At 45.3% G+C, this 12,530-nt stretch overlaps 1 protein-coding gene and 1 long non-coding RNA gene across 2 annotated transcripts in view; both read left to right on the forward strand.

Annotated features, from left to right (window-relative positions):
* Window positions 1–1,301: 1,301 nt before the first annotated feature.
* On the forward strand, window positions 1,302–2,248 carry LOC139023522 (uncharacterized). Its single transcript, XR_011474644.1, has 3 exons — window positions 1,302–1,652; window positions 1,933–2,043; window positions 2,138–2,248. It is a non-coding gene; the product is annotated as an uncharacterized lncRNA (long non-coding RNA).
* Window positions 2,249–7,308: 5,060 nt separating this feature from the next.
* Window positions 7,309–12,530, forward strand: part of wdr81 (WD repeat domain 81) — a 19,261-nt gene continuing 14,039 nt past the window's right edge. Inside the window, exons 1-3 of the mRNA XM_070437185.1 lie at window positions 7,309–7,505; window positions 9,348–9,871; window positions 10,069–12,489. Coding sequence (XP_070293286.1) covers window positions 9,519–9,871; window positions 10,069–12,489 — 2,774 coding nt within the window. The 5' untranslated portion in view covers window positions 7,309–7,505; window positions 9,348–9,518. The remainder of the gene's footprint in view (window positions 7,506–9,347; window positions 9,872–10,068; window positions 12,490–12,530) is intronic.

The following is a 12,530-nucleotide window of genomic DNA, read 5'->3' on the forward strand; positions in this document are numbered from 1 at the left end:
GAAGGTGCTGCTCACACATTGTCTGTACTGTTTTAGCAGTGAAAAAGAATACCCACAGACAAGGCACGGGTGGTGGGTCACCAAAGGCTGACCTTACCCCAGCAGAGGACATGGCCTTGGACTAAATAAAGGCAGGCCCGTCTTAGAGGGGATCCCTGGGGGGAAAGAGACGAGCATAGGTTCTCTCCAAGATGCACCGTCTCATTCAAGGTATGTCCTTCCATCTCTACATGGATATCAACCACATTCATATTGAATCATATTGGACTGTTGACTTTGTTTACCTATTGCCTTGCAGTGTCTGGCAGCACTGTGTTCCTGTTAGAGCCACCAGCACAAGCACAGACGATGCTGATCCAGTGAGTACTCCATCAAAGGCATACTGTAGGCCTGGCATGTCTTGTCTACTAGCTTCATATGAATTCGATTAAATGTATAGGGTGAAGGCCCCAGTGCAGCAAGCAACAGCACATGATGGAGACGATGATGAGGAGGAGACCATCTCTCGATTCCAGAAGGCATGAGGTATCATGTTAAGACTGTGAAAGTACTATTTTACTCTACAATGGTGAGGAGTCCTCATCAAAATCAAAAATCTAATTTCTTTTACAGGACCAGATGCTAACAGTGGGAAAACAGCCTGGCAACATAGTGCGTATTAATAAAAGGACACCACATCCTGCCAAATTCCAGCTGCGCTAATGTGATTGTGTTCACAGAGCTCACAAGCTATCAGAAAGTTGTATGCAACCACCTCCGGCGCCAAATAGAACTGGCAGACATAGACATTCAGTACAAGAAGAAAAAGATGGAAAATCTTGCACTGGAGTCCGAAATAAAAAAGAGGACAATTAGGAAACTGGACCTTGAAATAAAAAAACTTGAGAGGGAGGTGAGATATGCCTTCAATGTACACTGTATGCTAACTGTAACACAAATGTATTAATCATTATTTTTTTTTCCTCCCCCCTCAAGAAGATACACAGCTCAAATAAAAATTAGGTATATCTCGTAAAGTCAAGTGAGCCATGTACATATGAGCTCTTATTGTGAGCACAACAGGACGTGGCATCTTCTAAGTTTTTTTTTATTTTCCAGCAATCAGTACAACCCATAACATCGTATATAGGCATCGCCCTCTTTTGCCCACCCCCCCAGCACCAGGTGTGGCCACTAGCCTATATGAAGGCCCCAAATTGTGTGTTCCTTTCTGCTCTGACAATGGCATGCCCATTCGTGCGAGATGTGGTGGATGAAGAAGCACTTGTTGCTGAGGAGAGCCTTCAGCGCAGAAAGGTCTTCAGGGACCGGTTGGACCCACTGGCCTTCCCTGATGACCATCTATATGAAAGATACAGGTTTTCTGCAGATGGCATCAGGTATCTATGCAGACTACTGGGTCCCAGGATTAAGCACCGCACTGCACGGAGCCATGCACTGAGTGTGGAGCAAATGGTTTGTGTGGCCTTGCGCTTTTTGCTAGTGGAGCCTTCCTGTACTCAGTGGGGGATGCAGAACAGCTGAACAAGCCACAATTTGCCGCACAATAAGGAGTGTGTGTCTGGCTATCAAAGCATTAGCAGATGTCTTCATCTCCTTCCCTGGCCACAGAAGACTCTGTGACATCAAAGAGGAGTTCTATAGGATTGCAGGTAGAGGATCTACAAATTACAGGACAACTGTTAACACATAGTAGGATACTCATTACTTTGTGTGACAGGTTTCCCCAATGTCATTGGTGCAGTGGACTGCACACACATAAGGATAAAAAGCCCCCTCAGGTGCCCATGAGGCCGATTTTGTGAATAGGAAATCCTTTCACAGCATTAATGTTCAGGTGAACATAACTTTTTGATATTGTCCATTACGAACACTCTGCATTGCCAGTGATGTGCATTGATTGGTGTAATATTCCTCATCTTATGATTTCAGATGGTCTGCAATGCTGACTGTGTGATCAGCAATGTTGTGGCAAAATGGCCTGGCTCAGTCATGACTCCAGAATCTTTCGGGCCTCTGAAATCTATCAGTGCCTATCACAAGGTAAGCCACACAACCCCTATTTTATAACCATCATGGCTGTGTCAAGAATATCACTGTGTTTATGAGGTAGTGATGATGAGATTTGTGTTGACAGGTGAATTCTCTGGTGTGTTGCTGGGAGACAGGGGGTATGGCTGCCAGCCTTTTCTCCTGACACCTTTCACAGACCCCCAGGAAGCACAGCAGGGCCTACAACCATGCCCATGCCAGGACCAGGGCCAGAGTTGAAATGACCTTTGGTCTCCTGAAGGCACGCTTTCACTGCCTTCACAAATTAAGGGTCAGCCCTGTTAGGGCATGTGATATTACTGTGGCTTTGTGCTGTCCTCCACAATGTGCCTGCCTGAGGAAGAGAGGGCCCCCAGAGTGCCACACAGCCATGGACTGGACAATCCGGCAATCTTCCCTGATGACGACAGTGGTCGGCGCTGAGGGACCAATATGTGTTGAATTATTTAGTTAGTATGTGGTGCTTTCAATTTTGTTAAATATGTCCTGCGGTGCAGAGGAATTTGGTTTTTTTTGGGTTCGTTTTTTGACGAATTTGGCCTCTTATGATGTTTGTGCGGTATACTGGTGTGTAATACAAGGCTGCAGGGAGGCTACTGCATCCATTCATTTGTCTGTTCAGTTGATGTGTATGGATTTGTCCTGCATTTATTTTAGTGTGCAGACATGCAGGGTGTGTTATATTACAGACCTTTGAATGATGTATGTATCATTTTGGTATAATATGCTTGGATTCTGTGCTTTCCATCTTGTAGAGTCACTGTGACTTCAGTTTCGAAAGGAGCTGATGGTTTACCTGCTTTGTTTTGTCCTTATTCAATAAAGGAACATAATGTTACACATTGTGTTTTATATTCATATGGAATGTGTATTTGTTTATATGACAGAGTACTAGGGCCACACTGAAGAAAAAGGATAAAGTCATAAATTTATGAGGCTGGGTTCTTTCTGCAGAAAAGCTACATATTGTTTTTACAGTTTTGATACTTAGACAATGTGATACTTTAATATTCTGGCACATCAGCATGTCTTTGTTTATGAAACCATACTGAAGTACAATTTCACGAAATGCCCCACATCTGTCATTTTAACAACTGTCCTCCTTTAAAACAACTGGTTACAATATTATGACTTGTGTTTTTTTTCCCTCTGTGGCCCTAATATTCTATCATTTTATATATAGCCTTATAGTCTATGGGAAACTGTAAATTATCTAATGATAGCAAACATCATCTAAAAATCATTTTTATCCAAAATCATTAAATAATGATCACAAACGTTTAAATAATAACAGTGGGTCTAGTTATATGTGATAACAATGTATAGTGAGCAGTGAAATAACTATTGGTTTCCATTTGTGGTGACTGCTGACTGACATTAGGGATGAGATTAAATAGATCCTGGAATTTAGCCTGGTCTGGAGCAGGCTAGCTCCACAGAATAAATCTCCATGGTAATTTATACCATAACATATCCTCCTGCCCCCTATCCATCTTTAGTGCAACCGGATTACGGATCAATTGAGCCAGGATCACCAAGATATCCTGGCTTAATCCCTTATCCTAGTTTTGTGCAACAGGCCCCAGAGCTGTTGAGCAGACCTGTTGTGAAGGAAGTTGTCAAGGAAGTGAGTTTGTGTTTATACAGGACCTCCCTCCCCCACCTACCTTCAACCAATCATGTCAATGCAGAGCTACATGAAGCCCTCCGCATTGTTACAACATGTGGGAGGTGCGCATCATGTGGTATAGTGCTCAATTTGGCCTCTGCATGCCTCTGGAGGCTCCGTATTTGCGTCACACCCTCCATACAGAGTCTCTGACCACACATTTCAGATCATGCATAAATTGTCTTTCAGTGATTTGGAGGCCCCTGCCCGTGTATTTTTAATTAGTTACTTTACACCACTGTGGTTTTGTCACAGTCCATTCTAAAGTGTCCTGCATTGCATATAAGCATTGTAGGAAAATAGAAGACATGTATGTGTCCCTAAGAGTATTAGCTTTCAGGCATGGGGTCATAATAGTCCCAACCGTTCAAAAGCTAGCGCCAAATTCGGAGGAAGAAAACAGAAACTGATCCATTTTCCACATCAGAAATTACTCACGAGAGGAGGGCCTCAAGGAGGAGGAAGAGAAGATAACAGAAATAATGTATTATTAAACAAAATTATACCAAGTTCACGAGGCCCCCTGATGGTGTGAGGCCCCAGGCAATTGCCTTAGTTGCCTAATGGTAACTCCGCCACCATTCACAAGCTGCTGCTACAGTATGCTTGCACTCCTTAAAACATGGAGACCATATTTTCTTTACGTTGATTGGCGTCAATGCAATGCAAAGCAGGAATTTGCTCTGAACTTATTGTTGAGTTTTAAAGGTATCCTACTTTTCTCCCCATCCAACAAATAGTGTCATATATGATAGAAATGTATAGAGATCTCACACCAAAGGGACTGTTGAGCGCTACATCCCGAGGGGTTCGAGCTGATTGTACGGAGATTGTGACAGCCAGTTAAATGGAGTCCCTTGAGAAGGCAATAACAAGATGTATGTCAGGAGAAGTGCAATATTATCATAAGGAGACGTATACCTGGAATACGGAGGAGGAATTGAGGGAAAAGGAGAGGCAGAGAGAAAGGGAGGAAAAGGGTGAGCTTGAGTCGGTTAAAAATGATGGGGAAAAGGGAGATGGTTTGTTAATGAAGAATGGTACAAAGTGTAAGCAGAATGAGCTGAAGACAGGAGGAGAAATGGAAGTGAATGAGGGCGAAGTATCTGATGCTTGTGTTTCTTCTGATCAGAAGGAGCAGGTGCTCTGCGTTAAATGAATGGGGGCAAGATATGTGAATTATTTTGCTTCAAGAAAAGGGTGCCATTGAAAGGAGTGATTACTGGGGTAGACGTAAATGTGAAAGCTGACCAACTGAAGGGGAAGATTCCTGGTGTTAGTGATGCTCGTGGTTGGTGCAAAGCAGACAGGGTGGCGTGAGTGGTGAAACAGAAGAGTCGTTGTCTGTTCTTTTGAGTTTTGATGTTGAGTCTTATCCCAACATAGATGTTAGGATATATAAATTAGAGGTTGACCGATTCAGATTTTTCAACGCCGATACCGATACTGAATATTTATTTTATATATATGTATATATTATGTGTGTATATATATATATATATATATTTGTAATAATGACAATAACAACAATACTGAATGAACACTTTTATTTTAACTTAATATAATACATAAATAAAATCGATTTAGTCTCAAATAAATAATGAAACATGCTCAATTTGGTTTAAATAATGCAAAAACAGTGTTGGAGACGAAAGTAAAAGTGCAATACGTGCCATGTAAAAAAAGCTAACGTTTAAGTTCCTTGCTCAGAACATATGAAAGCTGGTGGTTCAATATTCCAAGTTAAGAAGTTTTAGGGTGTAGTTATTATAGGAATTATGACGCGTCGACTATTTCTCTCTATACCATTTGTATTTCATATACCTTTGACTATTGGATGTTCTAATAGGCACTTTAGTATTGCCGGCCTAATCTCAGGAGTTGATAGGCTTGAAGTCATAAACAGCGCTGTGCTTCAAGCATTGCTAAGAGCTGCTGGCAAACGCAGTAAAGTTTGAATGAATGCTTACGAGCCTGCTACCACCGCTCAYTCAGACTGCTCTATCAAATATCAAATCATAGACTTAATTATAATATAATAAACACAGAAATACGAGCCTTTGGTCATTAATATGGTCAAATTTGGAAACTATCATTTTGAAAAACAAAACGTCATTCTTTCAGTGAAGTATGGAACCGTTCCGTATTTTATCGAACAGGTGGCAACCCTAAGTCTAAATATTTCTGTTACATTGCACATCCTTCAATGTTATGTCATAATTATGTAAAACTCTGGCAAATTAGTTCGCAACGAGCCAGGCGGCCCAAACTGTTGCATATACCCTGACTCTGCGTGCAATGAACGCAAGAGAAGTGACACAATTTCCCTAACCCTGCTAACATGAATTTCTTTTAACTAAATATGCAGGTTTAAAAAATATACTTCTGTGTATTGATTTTAAGAAAGGCATTGATGTTTATGGTTAGGTACATTCATGCAACTATTGTGCTTTAGTTAAATCATCACCTGTTTGGCGAAGTAGGCTGTGATTCGATGATAAATTAACAGGCACTGCATTGATTATATACAACGCAGGACAAGCTAGTTAGCCTAGTAATATCATCAACCATGTGTAGTTAACTAGTGATTATGTGAAGATTGATTGTTTTTTATAAGATAAGTTTAATGGTAGCTAGCACCTTACCTTGGCTCCTTGCTGCACTCGCGTAACAGGTGCTCAGCCTGCCACACAGTTTCCTCGTGGAATGCAATGTAATAGGCCATAATCCGCGTCCAAAAATGTTGATTACCGATTGTTATGAAAACTTGAAATCGGCCCTAATTAATCGGCCATGCCGATATATCGGTCGACCTCTAATAAAAGTTATCCTGTCCAAGCTTTTGTGCCAAATACATTATGTTGTTACAGGCGTCAAGCTTATGGGCATGTGGCAGCAGTGTGTAGGAGGGATGTTCCTAGGTGTGAGAAGTGTACGGAAGGGCATGAGACAAAGAAATGTGTTGCATTGTGGAAATTAGTGGTAAGTGTTAATGTTAGGGGTGCCGATGGGGCCAGGGATCAGAAATGTCCAGTGCGAAAGAGGCAGGTTGAGGTTTCCAGGGTTAGAGTAGTGTAGAAGTTGACATATGCTGAGGCAGTGAAGAAAGTAGAGGAAGATGGGGGAGGGACCCTGAAAGAAGTGATGTGAGTAGTAGATCTGTACCAGTACAGAGGGATAAACCAACAAGTGGTATATGTTTCAGTGATATTGGATTTTTTGCATTCATAGCAATGGCTATTAACTGTACTGTAGGGATGGAACAGTAAGTCGCAGAAAATGTAGGTTGTGCTGCCAGCTGCAGAGTTATTTGGGTGTGCGAGACTTGGCGTCAGAAGAGCTACAGGGTGTGTTAAGTGGTGGTGTCCCATCCTTTCAGGCTGTTGGCCTGAAGTAGGACTAAATAGATTTAAATAGTGGAGAATGTTTTTTTTTTGTGAGTGTGGTGTTAGATGGTAGGGTATTTATTTATTTTCAAGTAAAGTATAGGGGAGTTATACTCCAGTGTAGTAGGTGGTGGTAATGCAACATTTTATTGGATGCCAACTGCCGTTAAACCGTATCGAAGAAGAAGGAATCACATGAGTGCGCACGGAATAGGGAAGGGGGTCACGTGAGTTATCGGATTCAAAACATCCTCGGCTGGCTACTTCTTCCCTGTTACCCAATTAACCGAAGTTGCTTCTGAAAGATTGAGTACACTTGTGCATCCACTCAAATAGAACATCCGAATTTATTTCGTACTTAGTATGGAACCAGACGTTGTATAAAGTTACTGTCACAGGTACGTGAGGAGCTCATACAAGCTAAGTTAGCTAGCAAGATAAATAGGGAGCTAAGTTAGGTAGACAGCTTGCAGCTAGCTAACGTTAGCTAATGAAATTGCTCGCAATCTTTTATGTCGTATTTTAAGTTAGCTAGCGAGTGTCTCGCTGAATGCATTTCAGTTTCTGTGTATGCATTATAAAGTTTCGTAGGACTCGGAGACTGAAATTGAATACTTTTAGTTTGTTAGCTCACTAGCTAGTTACAACACTGACATTGCTAGTACTATACCAAAGATGGTGGATAAATGAAGGTAGTTCATTAAGGCCATTTACCATGGAAAAAAACGGTATGTATCCCATAGACACTAAAGCAATGGCACATGAGTCTTGTCTACTTAGCTATTTTATTGACTTTCATTGAACCAGAAAAACAGCGAGTGGTGTCTCGCTTTCTCTTCTGTCTCTGGTACCAGTCTCGTTTAATAATGTCGATGCAAGACTGGTTACTACTACATGCCGCGGCAACTGCCATTGAGGCTGCTAGCGCTGTCTCTGGCCCACACTCCAGCACATTCGGTGGCGGTAACGTAATGCACCAACGTTGAATGCCAACCGCCGAAAACCCCCACCTAAGAAAGATTCTAACTTTAAAAGAACTGCTGGAAAGCAGTACTCGGCAGGCGGGGCAAACGACACTGGCAGTGTTCTAGCTCAGGTTTCTCTAAACTCGTTTCGGGGGCCCCTCTAGGTGCACGTTTTGGGTTTTGCCCTAGCATTAGACAGCTGATTGAAAGAATCCAAGCTTGATGATGAGTCAGTTATTTAAATCTGTGTAGTGCTTGGGCAAAAACCAAAAGGTGCACCCAGGGAGGGGCTCCAGGACCTAGTTTGGGAAACCCTGTCCTAGCTAGCTAGCAGTCTCAATGGGAGACCCTGTCCTAGCTAGCAGTCTCAATGGGAGACCCTGTCCTAGCTAGCAGTCTCAATGGGAGACCCTGTCCTAGCTAGCAGTCTCAATGGGAGACCCTGTCCTAGCTAGCTAGCAGTCTCAGTGGGAAACTCTGTCCTAGCTAGCTAGCAGTCTCAGTGGGAGACCCTGTCCTAGCTAGCTAGCAGTCTCAATGGCAGTAGTAAGTGATGCGTGGCATGTAGACAGTTCTCGTCTCATTAGGCTAAACTCTGCTCACATGACTCTACTACTGCCTATCCAATGGCTCAGTGGAAGATGAAGTGTAATAATAACCAGCAGCTGTCACTTCATATTCCTTCATTTTCCACTGAGCTTTCACTTGCTGCACTTGGGTTGATTAGCTGGCTGGATCAATTTATTTCCTTGAAAAGCCACTAGATAGGCAGTAGGAGAGTCACTTGAGTAGAGCTTAGCATAAAGAGTAAAGTTGACAACCTCATAGCTCAAATCAAATTTTATTTGTCACATGCTTTGTAAACAACTGGTGTAGACTAACATTGAAATGCTTACGGTCCCTTTCCAACAATGCAGAGAGAAAGATAACACAAGGAATAAATACACAATGAGTAACGATAACTTTATACAGTACCAGTACCGAGTCGATGTGCAGGGGTACGAGGTCATTGAGGTAGATATGTACATATGGGTATGGGTAAAGTGACTAGGCAACAGGATAGATAATAAGCAGTAGCAGCTTAGCTATCATTCATGTCAGCAGCACCACCCCTGGACAAGCTCACTCGTTAGTTTTAGTGTATAATGAAAAGTATTTTTTCTATGCAGATTTATATTTTATTTAAACCATTAAAACCATTTCAGCTTACTGAAATTCTGTTTAAAATTGTAATGCAACTTGATCATTTATATTCTGTTTCAAATGTCTTCACAGGAAACATTGTCAGACACAACCCCGCTCCTACATGTCCGCACTTACTCCTTCCATGGAAGGGTGAGAGAGTCATCCTCTGTGCTGATAGTGAGGAGGGAGTGGGACGACAGCAGGACAGTGTGACTCTCCTGTCTGTCACTCCTGTCTGTCAGGCCTGAAGAGTAGGTCACCATGGAGTGGCTAGTGTCGGCTGTAGAGAAGGACCTAGGGGTGGACCGCCGGCAGCTAGGTCCAGGGCCCCGGCCTCAAGAGCTGGTGGCCCTGGTCCCCACCCGCTGGGTGATGGGCCTAAGGGAGAGGAGGGTCATCCGTTGTGCCCGTTCAGAGAGCGCCAGTGAAGCAGAGATTCGCACTTACCTCCAGTGCTCCCTTGTGAAGCTGCCTCCTGGCTGGACCCGAGTGTGCATCCAGGGCCTAAGGAAGATCAAGCTGAGCTACAGGCTAGCAAAGGACCCAGGCTGCCAACTAGTCTCCCAGGATTCTTTCATGAAGACCATGCAGGGTGTATCACAACGTAATTTCAGGTATTTTTCCAGTTTTAATTGCATAAATACTTTAATTGTGAAATAACAACGTTATACAGTATTTTAAGAATTTCAATATAAGTTCAAATGTTAAACTCCTAATAAATGGCCATCAAAATGTAATACATTTATGGAAATGTCTAATAAAACATGGTTGAGTCGCTACCGTACTCATATCTGTTTTGGTCCTTTCACAGAAATCTGTGGTGCGATGCTCATCACAGCCACGTGCAGCCCTATTCAGGGAATACGGAGCAGATGCATGTAGCAGCCATAGATGCGGTGCGCCAAGCGCTGCAGAAGCTCTTCTGCTCTACATTTGTCTCCATCCCCGTGTCGCCATCCCTCTCCCCTGCCAGAGATAAGGACAAAGACAACCCATTCTCCCCAAGCAGCTCCTCCTCTAAGCACCCCTCAGACCAACTGTGTCCTAATGTCCTCCCTGCTGAGTGCCTACTAGAGTCAGCAGAGATGCTCTACGTTGTTCTCCCATACACCCAGTACTCACTCCATGACATCGTCACCTACAGCCCAGCCAAGCTGGCCAACAGCCATGCCAAAGTGCTGTTCATCCTCTACCAATTACTGATTGCGTTGCGGGCCTGTCAGGCGTCGGGGCTGTCCTCTGGAGAGCTCTCCCTGCAGGACATAGCGGTGGACGAACAGCTCTGCAGCCGCCTCAAGGTCACCCTGGCCCATTATGAAGTGCTGGGGGACGACAGAGAGGCTGACTGCTATGTTACTGAGGGACAAGTGCCAAGAAGCATCAAGGCGAGGGACCAGGGCCAAGGTGTGTACAGTGACCGTGATAAGAGGCTGTGCAGAGATTGTTTTGATGAGCTCAAGTCCTTGGTCCTGGACTGGGTCCATGGTAGAGTCAGCAACTTCCGCTACCTGATGGAGCTGAACCGGTTAGCTGGACGGAGGGAGGGAGACCCTAACTACCACCCGGTCCTGCCCTGGGTGGTGGACTTCACTGTGCCATATGGGAGGTTCCYSGACCTCAGGCGGTCRAAGTTCAGGSTGAARAAAGGAGACAAYCAGCTGGACTTTACCTATGAGATGACCAAAGAAGCCCTTGCATCAGCGGTGGCTAATGGAGGTGGGGCAGTCAGTATTATAGGAGACCTGGGTCTGGGTGGATCTGTAGGTGCCGGTGGTTCAGGGCAGTCTGAACACCTACACGTGCCCCATCACATCTCAGACGTGTTGTCAGACATCACCTACTATGTCTACAGGGCCCGGCAGACACCCAAGTCAGTGCTGTGCAGCCACGTCAGGTCTCAGTGGGAACCGAACGAATACCCAGCCAGTATGGAACGCATCCAGAGCTGGACCCCGGACGAGTGTATCCCAGAGTTCTACACAGATCCCTCCATATTCCGCTCCATCCACCCTGACATGCCGGATCTGGAAGTTCCCCCGTGGTGTAACTCCTGTGAGGAGTTCATTGAGGTTCACAGATGCCTCCTGGAGAGCCGAGAGGTGTCTCAGCAGCTGCACTACTGGATAGACCTGACGTTCGGCTACAAGCTGTCCGGTAAAGAAGCCGTCAAGGCCAAGAATGTGTGCCTGCACCTGGTGGACAACCACACCCATCTGACCAGCTACGGGGTGGTCCAGCTGTTTGACCAGCCCCACCCGCCCCGCCTTGCCCCTTACCAGTACTCACCACCTGAACCCCCTCTCCTGGGCCCTGCCACTCTCAACGTGCCACCTCTACAGATCCCACCGCTAGATGCCATGGTGGACGGAATGGTCCCAGAGGCCATGGGGTGTGAGTCCAGTGGCTGGACCATGGTGGACCGAGATGAAGAGCTAGAACAAGGTATGGAGGCTCTGGACTCACTCAGTGGAGGGACCTCCACTGGCACCTCCACTACCTCCTCTGTCCCTCTACCTCTCATTAGCACCGCAAGGTCTGGGGGGAAGACTGGAGGAGAGCACCCAGCCATGGTGGTGTCCCAGTCTCCCAGCTCTTTCCCTGGGGAGGGGACAGCAGGTAATGCCACCGGTGCCCTGGGCTCTGGCATACGCAGTGCCATGCTACAGAGAGGAGGCATCATAAACAAGAAGCACGGAGAGGGGAGTTTGAGTGGTGTCACCAACACAGAGGACTCGAAGATCACCCTGCCTGAGGGCTTCAGCCCCCTTCAACCTTTGGAAGAGCTGGAGAAACTTAACAACTTCCTGGTGAAGAGCCTCCATGCAGAAGTCTGGCACCAGTCTGACTCCAGGAAGGAGAGGACAGGAGCTCCACAATGTCTCCCCTCGCTAGCAGAACTCTACCAGAGGGACATGCAGGCTCTGGGCGTCCTCATAGCAGAGATCTTCTACTCGTCTAAACTGCGGGGTGTAAAACCAGGCACCCCCCTGAGTGAGCGCTTCCAGGCTGTGATAAAGCTATGTTCGGCCAGCCTGCGTGATGTGCCCCTGCCACTGCATCATGCTCTGGAGACACTGCTACATCTACGCCAGCACTCCTCCAAAGCCAACGTAGAGAAACCATGTGGCCCTCGACCTCTTCTTTTTAAATACGACCCCATTTATGAGGGTCTCCCACCCCCAAACCCCTGTCAGTTACTGAGCCCCATCCTCTCCCCGTTGCCTTTCCCCACATATTTCCCTGCCCTCCACCATTTCATCTACTCCTACCATT

The sequence above is a fragment of the Salvelinus sp. IW2-2015 genome, linkage group LG4p (assembly GCF_002910315.2).
Source record: "Salvelinus sp. IW2-2015 linkage group LG4p, ASM291031v2, whole genome shotgun sequence".
NCBI lineage: Eukaryota > Metazoa > Chordata > Actinopteri > Salmoniformes > Salmonidae > Salvelinus > Salvelinus sp. IW2-2015.